The sequence below is a fragment of the Falco peregrinus genome, chromosome 11 (genome assembly GCF_023634155.1).
Source record: "Falco peregrinus isolate bFalPer1 chromosome 11, bFalPer1.pri, whole genome shotgun sequence".
Taxonomy (NCBI): Eukaryota; Metazoa; Chordata; class Aves; order Falconiformes; family Falconidae; genus Falco; species Falco peregrinus.
Genome location: NC_073731.1, coordinates 18,479,732 through 18,503,886, shown reverse-complemented (window position 1 = coordinate 18,503,886; position 24,155 = coordinate 18,479,732). Strand labels below are relative to the sequence as shown.

The 24,155-nt window shown below is 35.6% G+C and overlaps 1 protein-coding gene across 2 annotated transcripts in view; it reads right to left on the bottom strand.

Annotated features, from left to right (window-relative positions):
* Positions 1 to 24,155, bottom strand: part of LRPPRC (leucine rich pentatricopeptide repeat containing) — a 92,557-nt gene that overhangs the window by 61,762 nt on the left and 6,640 nt on the right. Inside the window, exons 2-14 of one of the 2 annotated variants that reach the window (XM_055816207.1) lie at positions 18,965 to 19,170; positions 15,736 to 15,858; positions 14,964 to 15,085; positions 14,817 to 14,875; positions 13,997 to 14,083; positions 13,408 to 13,534; positions 12,345 to 12,489; positions 11,445 to 11,587; positions 11,063 to 11,168; positions 10,876 to 10,983; positions 4,905 to 5,023; positions 4,181 to 4,274; positions 895 to 964 (exon numbers count right to left, since the gene is read on the bottom strand). In XM_055816207.1, the coding sequence (XP_055672182.1) occupies positions 895 to 964; positions 4,181 to 4,274; positions 4,905 to 5,023; positions 10,876 to 10,983; positions 11,063 to 11,168; positions 11,445 to 11,587; positions 12,345 to 12,489; positions 13,408 to 13,534; positions 13,997 to 14,083; positions 14,817 to 14,875; positions 14,964 to 15,085; positions 15,736 to 15,858; positions 18,965 to 19,170 (1,509 nt within the window). The remainder of the gene's footprint in view (positions 1 to 894; positions 965 to 4,180; positions 4,275 to 4,904; positions 5,024 to 10,875; positions 10,984 to 11,062; positions 11,169 to 11,444; positions 11,588 to 12,344; positions 12,490 to 13,407; positions 13,535 to 13,996; positions 14,084 to 14,816; positions 14,876 to 14,963; positions 15,086 to 15,735; positions 15,859 to 18,964; positions 19,171 to 24,155) is intronic. The other variant, XM_055816209.1, reaches the window with a different exon arrangement.

Genomic DNA, 24,155 nt, shown 5'->3' with positions numbered 1-24,155 from the left:
AATTATTTTAGTCATATTCACCTGGTATGTTTTACTAATATCCAACCTAAACATAGTTGTATCTCATATAGCCATTACAAAATTTTAGGAAAAAACTTAGTCCACAAAATCAGCCTTCCAACACTGACCCTGAGAGACATTAAGTGATTTCTCTGGTTCACAGCGGTGTAGGTATGTTGTAAAAATCCCTCATTCAGTCTTAAGTGCTTGACTGGGGCAAACAGTGAACAATAGAAATGCTTGCTAATGCACATATACTTGTATAAGTGTAAGACAACGCTCCAAGTTAGCAAGGTAGCAAGGAGCCCTCGCTGCAAAACAGGACCCACAGTGCTGTGAATACAAAGTCATGGTGATATAATACAACACCAGGTGTTACACATGAGCATTTGGGAGTCACATTAACCCAGAAGGCACAGAAAGCTATCAGATATAGTAGAATATGCCTGGCTCCTACTGGTACTTCATCTTCATTAAGCACCCATTTACTTTAATAGTTAATAGTGATAATCTTTAGGGAAATCTTACATTAGCATAGCAGCTTATAAACAAAAAAGTGAATCAAGATAACGCCTTGAACGTTTACTACACTGAAAAGTTTATACACTGTCAAATACCACAAAACAAACAAGAACAGTGAAGTTATTTTTGATCTGCTATATATAACAATTGTATGCTCATATACAAGCAGACACAAGAAAACCACGGAGAGCCAAGAGAAACAAAGATACACCTCAGATCTGCTACACCTGGAACCCTACTTTTAAGTTTTCAAACACAGAGTTGGGGGGTGGGGCAGGGGAAGACTTCACAGACTTGTACTCAACAAGGCAAAAAGAGAGGGAACTTTGCTACAGGGGCAGGGCGCGAGAGGTAATCATATAACTACCTTACCTTTTAAAACCCAAAATGAGGTTACTTCTAAACTGACGAATATCAATAGGAGGTGTGCTTGCTGAAGACACTGTAAATGAAAGAAATGTTTCTAAATAGTGATTTAAGAAAAATCCCTAAACTGCAACAACTCAGTAGGTCATGTAAATAGGGTGTCATTAGAAGAACTATTTTGTTAGTTCAGTAAACGCTGACAAACATTTGTCTAACAAAATTTCAAATACCAAAGTATTTGAAACAGTCTTGGGTTTATCAGCTCTAGATCTGCTCCATTTCAAAAGGCATCACATATTCTAAAAGACATATCTTTTCCCTCTTCATTGCCTTTAATCTCAATAGTTAATACATTAGTCTTTTATACAAATTAGTAATTGGAGTAAGCATCTTATCCGTAGAAAAGTTCAAGACCAAAAAAACCATTCTGTTCCAAAAAGCAGAACAAACCCCAAACAATCCTAATCAAGAAAACTTGATATTAGTGTTGCAACAAAGAAGATCCACCAGAGATAAATAGTTCGCTGATTGTTTCAGACTGAATACCTGCCTTAAAAGGCTTTACAATTTTGCCTTCTGTTTCTTTTTTTATTTAAACAAACAAACAAAACATATGACACTTCCTTAGGTGTTTGCTTCTGCTGGTGTAAACTGCCTGAACAAGAGAGAAAAAGTTCCATCTAAAGTACTATCCACTTAATTAAGTTCAACATATGGGGAGAAAGATATACCTTTATAAATGTTGATATTTAGAGTACTGGTTGAACATAAAGGAAACTGTAAAATTACTTGAAATTAAACGTTCCCGAGAGGTCATTTCCAGGTATGCCTTACATCCTCATCTTTACATAATTTCTTGGCTAAATATTTCAAATCATTCTACCTCCTTCCTCTAGAATTGCTGTCTCTCATTCCAGCACACCCAAAAAAAGCCCAAAACTAGTAGTACATGCATTGAAGTCCTGTATGAAGTTATTACCATCTGGCTTCACTATCACAACAGAACTAACCCCTCTAGAAACCTGAATGCACTGGGCCCTTTCAGCAAGGGCTGCAATACGGTACACGGTAGAAGAGGACTGAAATAAAAACACCAGCTCTTGTAGGAACCTGGGAAATAAAAGGCAGGAACAGCATACTAAAACTACTCCTTAGTCTAACTCCAGGCATTTAGAAAACTCAAAGTTTTAAATGTTAGAATGTTTATTTTAGTTTGAAAATCCCAGGTAAAGTTGTTTTCAAGAAACCCTCAATACAAATCCTCCTCCAGTAGTACATTAAACTTTTTGCTCATAAAAAGACAAGCAGAAAAGCATCTTAGTATGCTCAGCTGCTGCTGACAATTGGCAACCTGGTTTCCTTAGCAACAAACAAGTCTGAGAAAATCAAGGGGCTGACAATGAAGTGGAATGGAACGGCATGATAAAGGGAAAAAGCGGCTCTCGTGTACACCGCCTTATGTGCCCAGATTCCTCAGCTGATGCTTCGTAGTTTTCATCTTGTCAGTAGCAGAAATCTATACATTATAAGGCATGAGAAGCTGAATCAATACACCTAGATAGCAACCAGCATTAATAACCAACCTTCGCCTCCCCTGACTACACTGATGAGACAATCTTGAACTACTTTCCATATTGCATTTATTTTTTCCTTCTTTGTAATACTGCAAAAGGAGCCAAGTAAAAAAAAAATAAATCGGTTGTTTAATATCTGTGCCTTATCATTACATAGGTGCTAATTAGATTTACTAGCATTCATTTCAGCTTTGTAAACTATTTACAGGAGCACCTTCCTTTAAAGCGCAAGTTCAAAAGAAATTTTCTATGACTCCATGAATTATTAACCCTAGTCTTTGTAAACAGAAACACCACTACAAGATTTAAATTCAACACAGAGACAACAGCTAAATAGTGTGCTAGGTAAAACCGATTTAATGACAGGAAGACAGAATGCAGCCTACTATATGTGCCTGTATCATACTTTCAATATCATATATATTTACCATATATCAGGCACACATGTATTTGTGCCTTATAACACATTAAAATCTGACTATCTCAGTTAATCAAAATTAGTGTGCAGGGGTGGTTCTACTCTTTAATGCAGGCAAAAACCCCCGAACCAAAACTATTTCACCTTTCAGAAGAAATCTCATTGCTTCTAACTGTTATCCTTTCAAAAAAATTTCAAAGTTATTTTAGGTACTTCATTTTTCATGGTTAATGTGGGGGTTTTTGTAATAACAACAAACAAAACAATGGCAGAATGTAAGGTGAATCTTAATGATTCACTAATTGATCAATCTCCAATACACAAATTAAATCACTGATTAGTAACTACTCATTTAATTTTCTCATTTTCAACACAACAGTTTCCCAGGGTCATTGCCGATAGACTACATAATTCTATATTTGTTAAATAAAACAGTTAATGACAACTGCAGCAAAAGACTGCTTAAGCTTTTCCCTGAACCTTGGACACATAAAACTTGTCTGAAAAGAGATCCTTCTGTACCAGATTTAGTCCAAATTTAGGTGTTTTATTATTGTCTCAGTACACAAGACAAACAAAAGCTGTATTTGTTTTAAATTTTGAAGACAAACATTTATTCCTACTTAATCAGGCAAATCATCCCCTCTCATACACTCAGTCAATGAGGTATATGAACTTTTGCAAGCACTGAGCATCAGAAGAGTCTTTGGAGAAAACTCTTAGGAAATGATTAATTCATGCTGTTACAAGTTCACCACCTCATTAACCCATCAAATTTGTACACATAACTTCCATGACCAACAGATCAGCAATATACCCTCAGGTTAATGTCAGTGCCAATCAGTTCTTCAAAGTTGGTTCTTTCATTAATCATTCTGTAGTACTTCAGAGCTGCATTGTTAGACTAGCATCCTGTTGTAATTGATGCTGCAAACAAAAAAAAATCCCCACACCAACTTAACAGCCACTGTGCAAGGCAAATTGTTTCCTTAAGCCCTCTTCAGTACAAGAGGATCACAATCCTATCACAATCACAGCAAAGCTGTGATTTGTAAATATCTTATATGTAAATCTCACACCCAGGTTCAATACTAAAAAAGAATTTAACCATTTGTTATCCAGAATGGGTAGTTTCAAACAGTCCGACATCTCATCATAGAGGACCTCATATTATAAAAGCTTTGCTCAGCTTTCCCATGTATCTTTAAACCTCATACATTAATACACGTAAATCTCTTAGTCTCAACCAATCAACGCTACCGTCAAGTATGCAGTAACACACAACTTGAAAAATACTTACACAGAGAAAAGACATTGTTCAGTCTTCCATGTGCTGCTTCATATCTTATTTCTGCTACAGAGAGTCCAACAGTTTCAAACAGGCACCCATTTTTCTAGGATAAAGCAATCAATCATTGAAAGTACACACAGAGAAGACCTGATACTTGGTATCTGTAAAAGTTTCCTTCCCAAAGGACAGTGGTATTCTTGTATTGATAGCTGTTGCGAACATAGAAGATGCTCTACAGAAGTCTACATGGCTAGCTGGGTAAGTTGCTACTGATCAAAAATTATCCAGCTTTTGTACTGAAATCAATTGCAAGAGACAAAATTACTAGAGGCAGAAGAAGTGGGACAGTTAAACCTAGTTTGCAATAATGAATTCTTTAGCAGGTAAAAAACCAAAAAAACCAACCAGAAACAACTGTAATACTTCTAATCTCCAGTTTAAAAAAAATACATAATTCATTTTAGTTTTCCACTGCAGGAAACAGAAAGCTAGTAAGTCTTGAGCAAAATATTTTGGTTAGCTCTGGAGAAGAGACAGAAAAGCAGCAGGAGAAAGACAAAGTAAACAAACCATCAGTGCAACAACAGTTTCAAAAGTAGTCTAAATATTCTGAATAGGCTTCATCAAACCAACTTCATGTTCAGAGCACTACTGGGATCTAAAGCCTTCACAGACAACACAGAAAAATAAGCCATACTATAGTCATTTTTATGAATTCTAAATGTAAACTCACCTTCATCTGAGCACGGGCGGTTTCAATATCAGCAAAATTTTGAAAAACATAATCTGTGTATGTTTCTGCATTAAGTTCCACCCCCAACTCATGCATCACTTTGAGGACCTCAAAGATACCTATCAAGGCAGAAATGGTAAGGCTAAACATTTCAGAAAAATGAAAACCTGAGAGTCAACATTTAAAAATACATGGTGCTTTTAAACAACAAGGACTTGTTTCCTCAATGTCCCTCCTTGATATTGCCACACAAGATCCTATACTTTTATTTTAGGTGTTAATATTAAGCTCTTAACTGTGAAACTTACAGAGATTTACGAAACCTCCTGTTCCATGCTGTACTACCAAAACCATGAAACTCTTGGCTAGTTTGGAAATTGCTAGTACACAAACTAATCTTCTAACACAGTGAATATATGACAGTTACTCTTAGTCATGTTTGTAAAACAACTTTTAGAGCTGTATATCAAAACGTCCATATTATTGTGCATAAAAAACAGATCTGACATTTGGTGTAAAGTATATAACCAAATTCAAGATACAAATGCATTCCTCAATATGTAATACATTCTTAGCTTTGTTCCCAGTATCCAACCCTGATCAGCAAGGCACGTTTTCAAGATTTCTCTCTAGATTTGTTTAAAACAAAAAAAATTTTTGTAAGTAAATAGGTTTATTATCAACGCATCAGCTTCAAACTGGAAATCCAGAAAAAGCCTGGAGTCTCCCAAGCCCCAGTAAAGTGACATTATAACTTTTACAGGGTTCAGATCAATTCACACAACTAGACTGTGTATTACTACTGTAGATACACATTTGAAAACAATAGATACCAAATATTAATAGTTCAGCAATTACAGTGTAGAGTTTAAGAGTATATGTCACACTTTTTAACTGCTCGCACTCTTCTGATTTGCAGAAACTTCTGACAGTAACCCTAGCTTACAAACTCTGAACCCCTGTCAAAACCAATACAGGTATTACCATTTTTTGCTGGTCTAAAAACGATTTGTCAGTTGCTGCAGGACACCAGTACCAAACAGCATATGTTTTTTTCAACTTGCATTTCATACTTATTACTTTAAAAATGTCCAAAGTCCCTGTCTTTGCCCTGGAGTGCCACCTATGGAAAAGTGACACTTCCATGAATGTTTTATGCAGTGCACTATGGTGCAAATAATCAAATGTGAATTCCCTTTGAGCACTTGAAAATACATGCAGGCAAGTCACACAAGATTAAAGTCGCATCATCTGTTCGAGTTTGCCTTAAACAAAACCCTGATTTTGGCCCAGAATCTGCAAAAATATGAATAAAGAATTAATTACAGTTAAGTCTTTCCTGATACCTTTCAAATTTTGACAGCTAGTTTCTCTTTTGTATTTTCCGTTTCCCAGATAATACATTAAGTCCTCGTATGCTGAAACCTTTTCCAAAGTAACTCTATCACTAGGAACTAGTTTGAAGACCAAGAACAAATACCATAGTGAATAAAGTGTGGTGAATGCAGGAGATTTCAGTTCAAATTTGTATCTAGAACAGCGTAGCAAACAGGCTTGTTAAGCATCCCCTTTCCCTAGTAGACGTTTGTCACAAGTGTCTACTAGGGCACAGTTCCTGAGCAGAAGAGGGGCCATGCATGAAGATCAGAACACCAGAACAACAGTGAGATGCAGATTATGGAAGAATACCAGTACCAATACTGCACACACCCAAAATACCTGCAAACTTAAAAAAAATGCTACCACACACTTCTTCGCTTCCAAGATGGCTGATGTACAATTTTTTTAGGAGACAGAAGATTAATGAAAACTAACACAGAATCCTACAATTTTACATACATTTTCTATCTCACAAAGAGTAGAACTAATTTATTATCAGATATATCTTCTACAATACAGAGCCATGAAACATTACCACTTCAATCAAAATACTAGGAAATTGTCAAATACATCCTGAAATAGGATTTGAGCATTATGTGTGTGGACTTTGAGAAATACTTTGCTCCTCATATTGGAAAATACACTAAACTGTTCTCTCTCCCCAAACCAAAGAACAGAGACAAAAGTGCCGTCACATTTATCTAGTACACTGGTCTCCCACACTTTTTTGAGAACACTCGCAGTACATGTGTATTTATTTAGAAATTATATATATGTGCTACTATACTATTATGCCCATCATAAAACATACACAAAAATAGGAAGATTAATTAAATAATTTTTATTTTATCTACTAACAGCCCGCTCACACGCCAGTGTATTGCCTGGCACACTCCATTTTGGAGACCACTGATCCAAAAGACTGGATATGACTAAAACCCACAGCAAAGTCTCCTAGCCATTCCCTGCTGGATCAAGAACAGGTTTTTGAGACCCTGGGCTGAAATAGGTAAGCACTGCAGGAGTTTAGTATATAAAAATCAAATAATTGAGTGATTGGAAAGAGGACAGAAACAGGGAACAAAATACAGCCAAGCTTCTGTTCTCCCTTTTGTCAATACTGGAAACAGCACTCAAAACATCTCAACAGAACAGATTCCACCCTTGAATCAGTATATCCAAGAACAAATACAGAAGAGATTAATTATAAATAGTCACAGTATTTCTGTGGTAGAGCACAGCAACTTGCTGCTTTTGAAGAAGTGAGAAGTGAGGCCTGCATTTCAGTCCACCTTTCATTTCCCAAGTTTCTCAAAACAAATTGTGCCTTTTTCTAAAGCAGTCCCATCAGAACAGGGAGGATTTCTAAGGTGGTTACATACAGTTCCACATGTGCAAGGGCAGCAAAATTGGGCTTTAAGCAGTTTACTAAGAAAATAAGAAAAGAAACCTCCAGATCGAAAAGTGAGGTTGCATCCAGGGAAACAACACAATACTTGACATATTTTTGCTATGCTGTTAATTTCAGATGAACTCTGAAAGTTCTTTGCCTGAAAACTATGTCTACCTAACAGGATTTCAAGCAGCTTATTTGTGAAATTGCCACCCTTATTCCTGTCTAGACTAAGACTTCTATCTCCATTAATTCCCAAAGTAAAAATTTGATTCACTAACCATGCTTTGTGTATATAACAACAGTTTAGTAGAAACCAAAAGTGAAATATACAACCGACTTCGAAACTGTCTTTAAGAAAAAATATTACACAAAGATGAAGGGAAGCTATATAATATTCAGTTACAAGTGTAAGTCAAACATTTCTGCTCATTTATACTAGGCCCTCCTGTTTTTAGTGTATCATCTGACACAGTATGACTGTCCGTGCCACTAACAGTTTCAGATTCACTGCACATTGATCTTTTAAACTCTGCAAGCACTTTCCATTCTTAAAAGCCTAACAGCATTTACTCAGATAAATGGTACTTTTATACATATATATACACACACTTAGATACTATGGAAGTAAGTAATTATCAACTTATATAACAGATGCACATAAAAGCAAGAATGCCCCATCTGAAATTATTTACTTGTGTAAAATGACTGAAAAAAGCTGTTTGCTATTTCAGAGCAATTAACTTCTCTACAGTGTATTTAAAAATGGCCTCGTTTAGTTTCATTCCTCTCAGCCACCATTTCACTGCTACTTTTCTTTCAAACTCAATTCCCTAATACAGACATTAGGGAATTTCCTTTGATATCCAGTGTCAGCTTTAGTTATAATAAATGTTAACTAAACATATAATTTAATGTTGTTACTAGTTATATTTGGGTCACATTATCCATACTGATTCAGGCATTTTTACCCTGCAGTTCTAGATAGGTTGTTGCTTATATTTTGTATTCTTTAATGATTATTTAGTCCATTGTCTACATCCTATCAGATTTTTAATAGTTCTTCCTCAAAGTTCTCCATTTTCAGCTTTAACTACACCAAGATACAAAATTGCACACATTAGGCCAGGCATTACTACTTTGTAGAGAAAGGAACTACTACCTCATTTTTTGTATGAGATGTGCTGCAGTGTTTGTCTATAATTTTGTTCATACATCTCTGATATTTTTTGCTGTTAGAAAGCACCATTCTGTTCATTTACTGTCTGCTGTCACCTTGAGGTTCTCACTGCAGGATTATTTTTTGCTTTATTATTTCTATGAAACAATTTCAGGGTGGGTGGGGTGTCTGTCGTCCTCACCCCCCCCCCCAACTACTTTCCTTCAAGCATATTGGTTATATTTTTTGATACTGGATCTCATATATTCATTTTTTTATTATTAAATTTCAAAAAAATGAATGTGAGCTTACACATGGAAAAGAACAAGACAACTTGTTTCACTGCAGCAAGAATAATTCCACTGATTCTTCACTGCAGAAGAAATTACTTAGATAACTTCTTATGTATTTTAAAAACTGCAAAATCACCCACAAAAATGTGTTTGCAAATGCACAGTATTATCATACAGCTATATGGAAGTTTATGTATCCCATGTCTTTCCAGATAGAAAAATAAAGGCTCCCTAGAAAATGGCAAAGAAAGTCAGAACTGAGAGTTCCTTCATCAGTTTTCTTCTGATGACTTCCAGCAGGAACTACTAGCCAAAACACAGTTGATTTCTACACTAGAAGAATTAAGGCAACCTCTGATCTTGCCAAAGACCAACAGAGGTCTGAAAACTTAAATTTCTCTCAATGCTCAGATATTGCTTCAGTTTTGGGAGCAAAGTCTACACCTAAAAATACTTCCAACGTCTCTTATTGCGTCAGTGAGGTGAAACTTCCCATGGAATAACACAAAGCATGTCTTTTAGTAGGCAGCATCCATGTAGAGAAGTATGACACCAATTTCATTTTACTTATTTTTGGCAACATTGTACTTCAAGTAAGTCACAAAGGACCCAACTAAAACAATGTTGCCAGACTTTTAAAATATCATAGAACTTTCAGGCATTCGAAAACATGGGAAGATAAACTTGGGAAGTAGTCTAGCAGGAACAGAGCCTAAGGAGTTAATAAAAACTGAATATTGTTTTCACAAAGGCTTTTTGAAAAAGACTTGAGACATTTTTATAGCCAGAAACAATTAGGGAATACTTGTTTCAGCATTTCTTCCAAACTGGAATGTGACTGTATATTTAAGATAAAATTGCGATATGAAGAGTCTGCTAAAAGCACTTTTTTTTTGTTTGTGCATTTTGTTTGTCACCCAGTGTCACACTAACAACTCTGCATCTCATTCTAAAGCACATTATACTGTGAGATAAGATGAAAAAGACAGTTTTTTGTTTCCCCAAGGGGGAAGTACTTCTGTTAAAAGCATCTTTTTACAATACCATTCTTTCTGAATTACCAATAACGCAAACCAAAGAATTAGATACTGTACTCTAAAATTTAATATTTGTTCAATTCTTATTCATATCCTGTAGACATCCCCATGTGTAACAGGGGAAAGTAGGCTAAATGCTTAAACCTACTTAAGAATCCCAAAGATTGAGCATTTTTGTCCTTCAATCAGTATGCTGTCAGGTCAGGCTCACACACTCAGCAATGTAAGTTCTTCTGCAGTTTTTATTATTGTCACAAATCTCATATCTGGCTTATAAGGTAGATAGTAAGAAGCTGGCTTGAAAAAAATGATTGAGTTTGCAGTCCAGGAGAGCTATTATAACATAACCTTACTTTTAAATTCTTCTCTCACATTCAGATTCTTCAAGAGTAAACTCTGTAAAAGGTAATGAGCAACAAGAACCACCAGTGGAAGGCAGAAAGAATGTGAAGAGTTAAAAAGATAATTTAACACTCCTCACATCTTTCTATACAAGGGTAGACCTCAAATTTGTCGAAGTGTACTGTGACTAAGAAAGGAGTTTTAAAAAAAGTCTTTCTGAAGGAAAAATTGTTTGCAATGAAGTCAGACATGCAGCAAAGTTTTCATTTACTTTCAAGAGTCTGCTGAATCTCACAACAATGTTTTAACAAAGATTTGTGCACTAGTTTTGCAGTAAAGCTGGAGGAGCATTTATCAAATAACTAACCTTTAAGATTCTTCTCTTTCTGGAACCCAACTAGTAGCGGCCAGGAATAGTGAGGTCTGAGTGGCAAGCATTCCTCTTTCATCATCTTCATCACCTCAATGGCCAAGGCTGAAAATAATTACAAGATCATTAAAGCCACCAAGTACTTTAAAGAAGCATATGTAAAACAACTAAATAAGCAGACTACCTGATTTGTTGGTCTCCAAAGCGCAACGCAAAATAAACTGTAATGGTGCCGAGTGCATGTTTGCTTCTTTTAACTCACTACAAAATTGCTTCAGCTTGTTCACAGGCTGCAAATAATGTAAAAAAAATTAAATATTTTTCAATTTCTCAAATTTTTAACAGTGTCAGATTCTTTTAATGTTTAGGAAATGGATATTACACATGCCAACATGATTCCTTTGTGAATTTCAATTTACTATGCAAGTTGATATGAAATATTAAAATCCTTTTATTCTTTAAGAACAACACAAAAATCTACCATTTCCCATCTTCACAGTCGCATTCAACTAAATAAATACTTTGTTATTAGTATAATAAGAAAGAAGTATTACTCTTCTGCATACCATATCTCTATTTACACAATGTTGCAAGAAGAAGCTACCCTGGTCCACATTATCACGCGATAAATGATTAAAAGACTTCAAAATATGAAAACTTGTATCTTCGAAGCCATGAGTTATCAGAGTCAAACACAGGTTCATTGCATCTAGCAATTGAAAAACAGAGAAAAACAACATTTTAAAAGTGCCTGTAACTATTTTCGCATTAAACTACTAAAATTGGTGAAAGCTAGGAAAGTAAACGTTACCCAAGTATCATTAGCATACTTTTAATCAATCAAATCTGAGACTACGTTTTCCAGATTTAGCTTTTGAATGAAATTCAATTTTCCCATTAGAAGACCATGCAAAAAATTACAGAAGCATCACCACTGCAGCATGACAGAAGGATACCAAATAAGAGAAAAACATTTCTAGACATGCCAAAAAAACAAAATACGGATAAAGTACAATTAGCAGTTATCAATCAGATTACACATACTGGGATCCAACAGGGACTTTAACTGTAGATAAAGAACTGTATTACATGTTTAGTCTCTCTTTTTATGATATCCACAAAGAGCTGTCACAACAGGAATTACAACAGCATTGTTTGAGGAAAGGACTCCACATTGCTTTCCTATGAAATCTTAATTTTAGAAGTCTAAAAAATTGATAATTTTTGTATGTAAATGATTAAAATTGATTTATATTTAAATTTTATAAAACGTGATCTGAAGCAGCACAAATCCACAAACTAATGGCAAAAATATTATTTGCCCTAAGTATTCAAGAGAAAAGTATAGAACTGCCTATTTTGGGTAACATTTGTTATTGCTGCAAAGAAAAAAAAAAAAAGAAAAGAAAATGTTTTCCCTCTCCACTCTGAGTAGCAAAACACTGCTGCAGTAACCAAGGACATACCTGGAATTAATTCCCTTTCAAATCTTATGTGTTTTTTAATATCTTCAATGTACTGAGGATATCCAGCCTTGGCAAGGCTAAAAATCACCTGCATTAAAATTCTATCCATAAGGTACCCTTCAGTCTTCTCAACCTCTTGTAGAGTCTGTAAACCAGAATAAATTTAACTATAATAAATTTACATTAAAATAAAAAAAAGCAGCTAGGGTTTTTTTACTTTTTTAAAAACCATGGGGTTTGATACATGGAATATGGTAGAGAGAATACTCAAGATCTATAGAGAGAGCATCTAACACCTTTAGACTGTAAAAGGAAAAAGGGACAGAGAAAAAGGACATAATATCTAGTAGTATATGAAAACACCAGAGGTATTCCCATTGTGAGATGACTTTAAAGAGATTACTTTGAAAAGGGGAGAATGATTAATCAAACTTTTTGTTACTGTTTGGAAGAAGGTTGGTTGATGAAGATTCGTTTAATTTGTAAGTCACAGAACAGTACAGTACTGCTTCCCACATCCTTCTCCTTGATTTGATCCTCTCCATCTGATACTACTTATTAAACTCAATCTGACTTTTTTTCTCATTCCTTTCCAATCACTTATTTGATTTAAAAAAAAAAAAAAAAAGAAAGAAAGAATACTTGGAAAAAAAAAAAACCAGCTACACAAAGGCCTGTAAGGCAGCATTTGCTTATTTGCACTTCATGAAAACCTAAGTTGTTGGTATGAACTACCAAAAAAACCCTCACATGCATTATTTGCCCCTCTAACATCCCCACCAACCACCCCCCCCCCCCCCCCCAATTACCAAATCACTCACTGGCAAATCTGTTTACTCAGAGTTAAAAGTAACTATCAAAAGACAAGTATTTTTCATGAAGTATGAAACTGCTTGCAGTTAACCAGCTATTCAGATGGAAAAATAAGAATTTAACTGCTGCAGACAAGGAGAATGTAAGTTATAAATCTCAGTATTATTCCTCCTGCATGGATAGAAAGCATTCCAAAGCTGAACTGAACAAAAGATCAAATAAGCTGTACATAAACTCAAACTTGCAATACCTTTTTGATGCTATCAGCATCACCCTTTTCAGCATACATATTCAGCAGTGATAAATAGGTGTCTGGACCCGGCTCAACACCGGCCATCCTCATCACAGAAAGGATATTTTCTGCACTCTTCATATCTCTAAAAGAATTCAAAAGACCGACCTTCAGCAGATTTAATCATAATAATGTTTATTGTGAGTTCCACATTTCATCATTAAATTAATTCAAATTGGAAACAAAGAACACAGTAAGCATGCAGAAACTTATTTTAACTAAGCAAACCCTGAAAGGCAAAAGTGCAAATAATTTATTTTATTACTTAAAATCTTCTTTCAACTTTAAAAGTTGACAAAGTTCAAAACTAAATGCCGCAAGTTTCTTTTTCAAACAGTGTAAAAGTACAGTTAATTTATCTTGAAATTCAAGATTTTCAGATACAAAAATCTACTTTGTTAAATGGGCCTGTTTTGCTTCAAAAATGTATAAAAAGACAGTCTTTTAAACATCACACTATTCTGCAGTATGTAATTTTTCTGTACAGTATCACTTTATATTGTAGTAAAACTAAAAGAAAACATAAGAAAAAGGCATTGAACATTACCCTGATCTTGCGTGGCCTTTCACAAGGCTACTGAATACTGCCTCAGTGATTGGGAGATCTTTGTTCTTCATAAATCCAAGAATCTTACTGCAAAATACAAGGCAATGAATGATTAGGTATTTTTTTTTTCCTTTGAGAACAAACTACCAAGCTATCGCTGCTTTGCCAGACAAGTACTGTAACAAAACCAAATCCTGATGTCACTGAGCTATTAAATTTAGGGATGCTGCATAATATGCTCATAATTCAGTTATTTTCATTTTTTCAGATTAATTGTATTTGTTACTTTGAAATATGCTGACACAAGGCTAGGGATGAGATTTTTTATTTTTATCTTCCTTTACTTATTTCTCACGCCCAGCAATCACACTGTTGAAACTCAACCTTGCTAAAATTAAAACGTTATATAGATATCCAGCAAGCCCTGCATAACGATGACAAACAGAATTACTACTATTTGCTCCTTAGCCCATTTTGTTCTCAAATGCCTTTTCCAGTAGTCATTTTCTTACATAGCCACTAAGGCTTCATAACATACACTTTTTCAAACTGGCTCTAAAAATGACAACACAAGCTATTTTCTGAGCAGCTTGAATAGAATTTGATTTGAACACACTGGTCTATCGCTTGTTTTAATTTTGCCTGTGTAGGTTCCAGCTGTCTCTTAAAAAACTGCTCTTCAGTGCTTGGTTAAAATATACTTAAACCCCCTCTTTGCTCAATTTCTAAGAATTACACTGAAATAAATTTTAACATTAATGGTAGGGAATATGAGAACGATTTTGCATAAATCCCTTCAAACTTAAATACAAAAGAATACCTCGCTCCTTCAATGTCACCTTCATTGCAATAAGCAGCAATCAACCTTTGGTATGTAACCTACAAAAAACAAAAAAGGGGAAGTTAATGACTTCCATCCAATAAATGGATACTAGTATTAACACTGAAGATATAAAAAGGTACCTACTCGATTGGGCTGCACATTAGCTTCCTCCATTCTGGCCAAGAAATCTGTCGGAGAAAATTTGTGCTCGTTCTGAAGGTAGACTTTAAGTAAAGCATTATAATGGCTTGTATCATACACAGCACCTAAGGAAATATTTCAACCACAGTCAGTAAACATTGATTCTCTGAATTCAACGTGATTTTATAGCTTTCTCAGGTGATTAATTTTGCATAAATTTTATTCTGTATGAGCCTTACATATAATCAGACTGCTTCCTTTTATCCACCTTTGAAATATCAGACATTTTTATAAACGGCTAAAACATAACAAGAGTACAGAAACATCATGCACATGCTATTCCACAGTCTACATTACAGATTCAGCAATATTACCATCAAGAAGTAGTTCACCTATGCAACATCTATAAATGACTCAAAAAAAATCTGATAAAATAGCTGGTAGCACTCAGCCCACCAGATGTCAAGATAACATCTAACAGAAAAGTGAAATATATTCTTACAATAATCAAAATCAAGCCAGAGTCCAGCTTAAGCATCTTATAGGGGGAAAAAAAAAAGTCTTTATTATTAATACCCCTAGATGTCAGTATAACTCCCAGAATAGGAAATAGGTCTCACCTGAACAATAAAACTTGGCATTTCTTTGGCAATGCTTATTTGCTATTATAACCCAACATTTAAACACTACTAAAATATATTCAGTATTGTATTTACCAGGAGAGTAACTAAAGTACATAGCTGTTCCTGAAGACAGGCTAACAAAACCAACTTACCCAGTTCTTTCATCTTGTCCCATATCATATGGGCTAGTTCTGTTCTTTCAGGTGACAATACCTCTGGTAAAAGAGCACCACAACTTCGCAATAAAAGCAAGATCTGGTTACTCCCTGGACACCCTACAAGTGGAACACAATCACAACTTTCTTTATAAATAATTACACATTTAATATTAGAAAAAAAGATTTGAGACTGATCCACTGTGGTATTTATGCATATTGTATAGAATAGAATCTTTTCCAAGGTCAAAGTTTTTTACTGAACAGGATATCCAAATTATTAATCTATGACACTGTTACGCACTTTCATGAAAAAGGTTCATGATAAAACATGCTATTTATCATAGAATGGTTTGGGTTGGAAGGGACCTTAAAGCCCACCAAATTCCAACCCCCCGCCATGGCCAGGAACACCTTCCACAATAGCATAATAATGAGCCCAGCTGAGCAGAATTTTTAACAAGTACAACACAAAATACTAAACTCAGATGATCTAATACTTTAAATTTCCTAATCCAAGACCCATAAATGATTTTATCCTACAGGGACATAACTTCCTGGTAAATTTCTAAAATGGCAAAATAATTCATATCAATTCCATACTATTCTAAAACTGGTATTCAGAGACTCCACAGTGAAATTTCCATTTCCACTTCTGTCCATGCTCAATATAAAATCAATAAAACTTATATACAAAAAAATATTGAAGAAAACTGCGAGAATGCCAGCTTTTTCTGACTTCTGCACTAGCCCCAAAATGCTGAAAAAGAAACTATAAACTCATCTGCTTTTCTCAGACTTCATCACTACTCCTGAGGCTAAGTAAGGCAGAGCTGCAGAATTTATCACAGATTATCCAATAAAATGGAGACAGAATTTTTTTCTCAATTGCATCTTTATAAGCAAACCCAACAATTTCTAATAAAAAGAAGAGTTTATTTAGAAAGTGGGAAGGGGGGGGGGGGGGGGGGGGAGGAAGGCAAAAAAAGTTGTCTATTCCTTTCCTATTACAGAGAAAGGTGTACTTCAGAAGTAATTTCATCTAACAAGGAGCAAGGTAAATGTTCACATACAACACAAATGATGAAAAAAATCTGTAAGGTTTTTTGTATCTCAAACACACACATACATGCAGACTTGAAAGACTCAACACTTCCAACACAACCTGAAGTCTATAAGCATCACTTATGCTTTGTAATTTACTTCCAAATCATCATGCCAACACTCCAAAACTGTGTACAGCCCAGCATAGAGGCCAGAGCTGTTGCCAGTAACTGTATGTCCAGCTGCTGCTATTCACTGTAAATGTAATTTTTAATTATACAGCACTGCAGAAACAGCTATAAATTAATGGCAAAATCAAGTGAAAAACCTCAACTGCAGAAAGCTATATACTGCCTAGAATTAGATCTTTAGGTACTGAAAAGAGTCAGTAAATCTAGGATACCATGTAACTATTGCAAACTGTTTCAGGAGTACAATCTACAGCGGGAAAGTTAATATAGAGTATGCTCATCTAGAAAGAAACACAGGCAGTGCTGCGAAGAAATGAGTGACAATGAGAAAATGAGAAGTTAAAACATTGAGAGGGGCCAGGTAAAAATTGCAAATGGGGATTTGAACTTCTGAAGTCATAATGGAGTGGTGAGATAAGTCATACTTGACTAACTTTTAAATCCCTCCATACAATTAGTTCATGCAATAAAAATGCCATCACATCTACAGTACTCATGATGCCAGTTTTACACTAGCAACCAAGTACCTTGAAAGGCAAAAAAACCCCGCCCCAAAACAGCAACAATAATTAAAAAGACAACACACACCCCCACTCCCATCCAAAAAAACTCAACCAAACAACCCAAAATGGGAAAAGGTTCAGCAGTATGAGTGTAGAAAGATGCAGGGGAAGAGATCTACAGCGAACACCTTAATCGAGCATTTTTTGTTTTGTAATTAGAAATGTAAGAATAATATAAACAGGCAATTTTTTTAAGAAATCAACAGTAACTAACCTCCCACACTTTTGCTAAGTTAGTTTTTAACATTATTAGTAAAAAAGGACTGATTTTTTCATATGGAAATATTTTTCATTTATCTTAACAGCATCCTTGTTAAATCTCTTGTGACATTCTACACTTCTTTTAAATTTACTTACACAACCAAAGGAAACCACTACAAGTAATTAATCTTTTCATAATATGACTTCTTAAAAAATGTGTAACTAATCAAATGTCAAGAACTGATTTGCAAATAAGCTTAGAGACACAAAATTCTTGCCAACCCACACTTGCAAACTATGTTTATACCTAAAAAAGACAAAGCAGTCAGAATCAGGAAGGATAACACAAGCAACAAGAAAAAAACTAAGTTCAACAGAAAGAGAGCATGAATTGAAGACTCAGCTTTTAAACAGTGAAGTGCAAAACCTTTAAAAGCACAATCCCAGGTACACAAGCCATGAACAGTCCAGAGTAATACACAGCAAAATTTAAAACAAAACAATACATGCTGCCATTGATAAATATTGGCAGTAGAACTTAAGAGAGCATATTTAGCAAATATCTTCATTGACTCATGCTAACTAGTACCAAACCTTATCAATTGTGGCACCTGGTTTGTACAGTGTTAATATAGACCAGCTATTTTTAACCAAAGGGGTACGGAATCTGTCAGAATGAACAATGCCTCAACTGTTTCTTTTTGTTTTATTCAAAAAAAGGGAAAGCTTTCTTGTCCTGAATAACCACAGCTACCTGGCAGTGTAGAAGCTTGGGGATAACCTCCATATTTCCCCGTATAATTTCATTTTAAAAACAAATCACTTCTTAAGGACAGCATGGCTTATTGCACATATTTGAAAAACACGCTGTGTAAAGCAGACAGATTTGATCCCTGTTCAGAGTGCACAATGCAGTTTTATGAGAAAGGTGTAACATTACCAGAGTAAAGTCCGCAATAAGGCAGTATGATAAGCTTTCTTAAAAGCACACTGAATTTTCACAACTTACTAATTCCCAAAGAAAAAAAAAACCCCAACACAAAAGTAAACGTGCATTCAAAGCAAAGTAACACCTCTAAAGCATTTATAAAGTCTGTTCACCAACATATAAAGCAAATTAAACAATACTCAAAACATAAATCTTTCAATTAATTTGCTTGGTTTGATGATTTATTATATTGAGCTTTGAATTTAGCTTTTACTTTGTTTTAATTGGAAGCAGCTTACCTGTTTTACACATTTCACCGTAGATTTTTAGTAGAAGAGTTTTAGGGATGCGGCCAGTTTTTCTGACAGAGTTATCTAGTCTATTTAATGCCCAGTCAAACTGCCTGGTCTGTCTGGTTTGAATTTCTGAAACTGGTTCTTCTTTAACGCTTCCCTCCTGTTGAGGTGCAACTGTAAGGAACCTTATTTGATACACAATGTTGCTGCTGAAATAAAAACAAAAACAAACAAACAGAGATTACACTTCATTTTGCAACTAAACTAGCCACACAGTGACAGAGAGATAATGCACTTCTTTCTGATGAAGTTACTGAAACACTTTCCATATTGATAACAACAAATAAATACAGGTAATTCATTACAGTGTCTTTCTACTTAAAAATATATAGTCACGTATATCTTTTCACCATGACAGCTGTTTCTCTGAGATTTTCAGTTGGACTCATCTCATGAGTTAAAGGGTTCAAATGCTATTCCCAGAAAAGGAAAAATTTTGAAGCCGTTCAAATGCTACAGAAGTCTATTGCCCCATTACGACTTCTCACAAAAGCTCCTGCATGCTTTTGAAAAATCATACAAAAACTAATGCAGAGGTCAGTGTTTTAGACACCAATGGCTTAACAACGGGATCAGTCCCCATTCTGCAGAATTCACATTAATGAGGACAAAGCGGCCATCCTGTGATGTCAACCAATAAACATCAACAGTGGATTTGTTTAAACATTTATTTTCTCAAAATAAAAGTCTGACAACAAGAACTAACACAATGAGAGTCTTATTTCTACCACAACAGTAAGAGCTTGCCAAGTTTGTTTGGTTGTTGTTGGTTTTTTAAGAATAATTTGATACACAGAAAAATAAGGAAATAGTATTTGTGCCAAAACAGAATTGTGAACAGCCTGGTCAGGTAAAATTATGGTTGCACACATGCATTTTTGGAAGTCTGTTCTCAATTGTCCTTACATCCACTTCTATATACCTTTTTGAAAAAGCTTACTGAAAGCTTTTCAGAATACTTCCAAGTCAGGTTGCAAAAAATGCTTTGAAAGCCAACAGCAACACAGGACTTTCTGTCTTTATAACACAGAAGTTTATACTTTGATTTCCAATAACAATCAAAGCACAAGCGGACAAAACTCCTGTGCTGCATATTAAAAATTAAATGTATTTTTCTATAAAAAATCTGCTATTCTTTTATAGTATTCTGCAAATTACTGAATTATATCTTATGCCACACAGCACACTTGTAACAGTAAATGAATTTATATCTACAGTTCTTAAGTGCAGCACTGTTTTAAGAAAGCAATCTTTGTAAGATTCTCCATATGTCAAAACTCACAAACTTTTTGAAGCACTTGCATAGCTCCATAACATTAAGTATGAAGGTAAAAACAGTATGTGCATACTCCAAAATATGCTGGTTAACAGCATGAAAGGACTCAAGTTTCATTTGTTATTAAACTCTCCTTGCTTAGCATTTAGCATGATCACAGAATTGTAAGACTAATTTGGGTTGGAAGGAACCTTAAAGATCATCCAGTTCCAACCCTCCTGCCATGGGCAGGGACACCTTCCACCAGACCAGGTTGCTCAAAGCCCCATCCAACCTGGCCAGGAACGCTTCCAGGGATGGGGCATCCACAGCTTCTCTGGGCAGCCTGTGCCAGTGCCTCACCACCCTCAGGGTAAAGAATGTCTTCCTAATACCTAACCTAAATCTGCCCTCTTCCAGTTCAAAGCCATCACCCCTTGTCCTGTCACCACATGCCCTTGTACAAAGTCCCTCCCCACTTTCCTGCAGGCCCCTTTAGGCACTGGAAGGCTGCAGTAAGGTGTCCCCGGAGCCTTCTCTTCTCCAGGCTGAACAACCCCAACTCTCTCAGCCTGTCTTCAGACGAGAGGTGCTCCAGCCCTCTGGTCATCTTCATGGCCTCCTCTGGACTTGCTCCAACAAGCCTGTGTCCTTCTGATGTTGGGGGGCCCAGAGCCAAACACAGTACTGCAGGTGGGGTCTCACCAGAGCAAGGTAGAGGGGGAGAATCCCCACCCTCCACCAGCTGGCCACGCTTCTTGTGAAGCGGCCCAGGACATGGTGGGCCTTCTGGGCTGCAAGGGCACATTGCCAGCTCATGGTAAGCTTCCCGTCCACCAACACCCCCAAGTCCTTCTCCTCTGGGCTGGTCTCAATCCATTCACTGCCCAGACTGTATCTGTGTTGGGATTGCCATGACCCACATGCAGGACCTTGCACTTGGCCTTGTTGAACTTCATGAGGTTCGCATGGGGCCACCTCTCATACCTGTCAAGGTCCCCCTGAATGGCATCCCTTCCCTCCTGCGTGTCAACCACACCACCCAGCTTGGTGGTGTTGGCAAACTTGCTGAGGGTGCACTCGATCCCAGTGTCTGTGTCACAGACAAAGATACTGTTTACACAATGCTGTTTATAACAAGTTTAGAATATTATACTGTATCAATTGCTACAGCTGCACACTAAAATATTATACTCACACATGCAGCGTTTCTTTCATACACTAACTTACCCTTCTCAAAGATTAGTAGAATTGGGCATTTCTATTTAGACCCCACCCCCAGGTATTACCAAACATAGTACTGGTGTTTCTGTTAATTTATACTGATTGAAGATATTTAAAAAATGGCAACATAGGTGTCTGAGTTTCAGTTTTAGACAGATGGGAAAAGAGTATGAGAGTATAAAACAAACTGAGGGACTCTTAAAACTTCCACAGGCATCCACCTAAATTACCATTATCAATGTGAAATAGAATGTCTATCATAAGACTCATGAGTACCTTATCATATGTAGGCTTTCAGCATTTGAATAAATTAGACTTTAGCATTACGCAGTGCCTTAAATCATGTTAAAGCCAATCCCATAATAAGAGTTTGTTAAAAATAACTGTGGCTTCAAAAATTGGATGAAGGTGCAGGCATCTACTGTCTTACATTTGGTTCGTAGTACTACAACTAAGAACACAACATTTAGGAGAATATTTAAAACAAAAAAGCTAAAAGCTCACTGTGCTTAAAGATGAATGATTAAGCAGACCAGAAACATAGCTTCCAAAAAACCCTGTAAAGTTGACAAATTAAGGGACACAGTATTAGTTTTGATTTGGGGCAATCGATCGAAGGACAGAAGAATGCAGTAGACAACACACTTCCTGAAAATTGATACTAACGGCACAACCTCCCTGTGAAACAGAAAAAGAAGCTAACAAAATAAGGCAGTTATTCATGTGTCAGGAATCTTCAACCATCCTGTGTGATTCTTTTAATTCTCAGAAGTTGAGAAAGAACACATGATTAAGGGGAATTTAAAAAAAAAAAGCAAGGACAAACATCAAGAAGGCAGTGTTAAACATTTTAGTCAGGAAGTCACATAAAAACACAGCAAGGAAGGCTTCTAAATATAAGACAGGTGGTTTTTAAAAATATATGGTTACTCTTAAAATGGGAAAAAATTACAGATCATACACTGTTTAGCTTTCTAAAAATGTTATTTGCAATCATACTATGTAAATTTTAACCATTTTATCATGAGTAAATTTTAATAAGGAGATGGGGTTGTAGATGAGAACAGGGAAGAATGTGCTAAGTAATTTCTAGAAATATTAAGATATGTTATATTTAAGACACATTAACGGACCTTACTCAATCTCCACTCCTTTGGAATAACCTTAAAAAATTCATTAAAGTTTTGGGAAAAATAAAGATTGATATACAGACTTCTGGCATCACGTTACCTTACAATGTCTTAAGCAAAACAAAGAGATATGATCTACTTTCAGTTACAAAAATAGGGGTGCAGTAGTTGTTTAAAAAAAAATTAAAATATACATAACTTTAAAATGTGCTAATCAGGGTCTGTTGCAAAATTGGGAATATACATGTGGGATCCTAAGTTAAGCTATCTCTGGACCCAACTGGGAAAAGAGTGGTATGACCCACATCCATTCAATAATTTCATTAACAATTTGGATGACAGAAGAGTTAATAAACTTATAAAATTTGTAGACAGCACCATAACAGTGGCAAACTCTAAGGAGAGCCTCAGACTTCAGAGTCATCGTGATTACTTGATGTAATGGTCTGATATCAACAAAAAGGAAATTCAATACACACCAACAAAAGCTTTATGTTTTGGGCAAAAAACCAAATGCAGAAACATAAGATGGTATATGACTAGCTAGACAACAGTACAACAAAAAAAGTACTGAAAATGAGCCACTGCTAAACACAAAACATAACACAGAAAAAAAACCCCCCACACTTAAAATCTTCAACAAAAGCAAAATAGATAAAATACAGAATTATTCTACTTGTCATGGTGTGTTTACTCACAAAAACACAAAAACCAAGTTTAAAAACCTCAAAAAGAATCATCTATCCCATCTCACTCTCCAAGCAGAGAAGCAACTGTACCTAATCCATCAGGCATCACACTGGTAATAATAATTATTGTCATATTAATTGTAATGAAATACTAGAACAGGATACTTTGACAGTCAAACTTTCTCATTTGGAAGCTTATAAAGTATGACTGGGGGAGGGGAGGGAATCTATCATGACCCTGGCACTTCTGATCCAGCCTCAGTGCTAGACATTGGATTATATAGTCTTATGATGTAACTATATTTTTTCAATTATTTTAATTAACTTTGTTCAGAATTAAATGCTATGCTACACCACAAAATGCATGACACTTCTCCAAGGGCTGCAATGAATGTCAAGTTTTTACTTTCATCAATTACCTGTACATGGCATTTTAAGAATTTCTCCATATGAAACATTACAATTTGCAAGCACGTGAAGCTGCACAATAATCTTCAGATGTTTCAATTAGCAATCTGATTCTTCCCCCACATGTGTAATTTCTCTTTACTATGCTTCATAACTATGTTTCTTTGTACCTATCCAGAGAAGCTGAAATGGATATTAAGCCCTATAAAGTAATCTCTCTCCCATTCACACAACCAGAAATTACAAGTAGCCTTCTGATACTACTGTACCTTTACACCATTTTCAGCTTTGTCTCTACAACTGTGAAGATTAAAAGCACAGACCTTGCCTACACAGCAAAGTTTAACCAATTGTACGTTCGTAAACCCAACACACGACCACCCACTATTTAGTGGCAACTTTTCACCTCCAAAATAGCTTATTTTGGA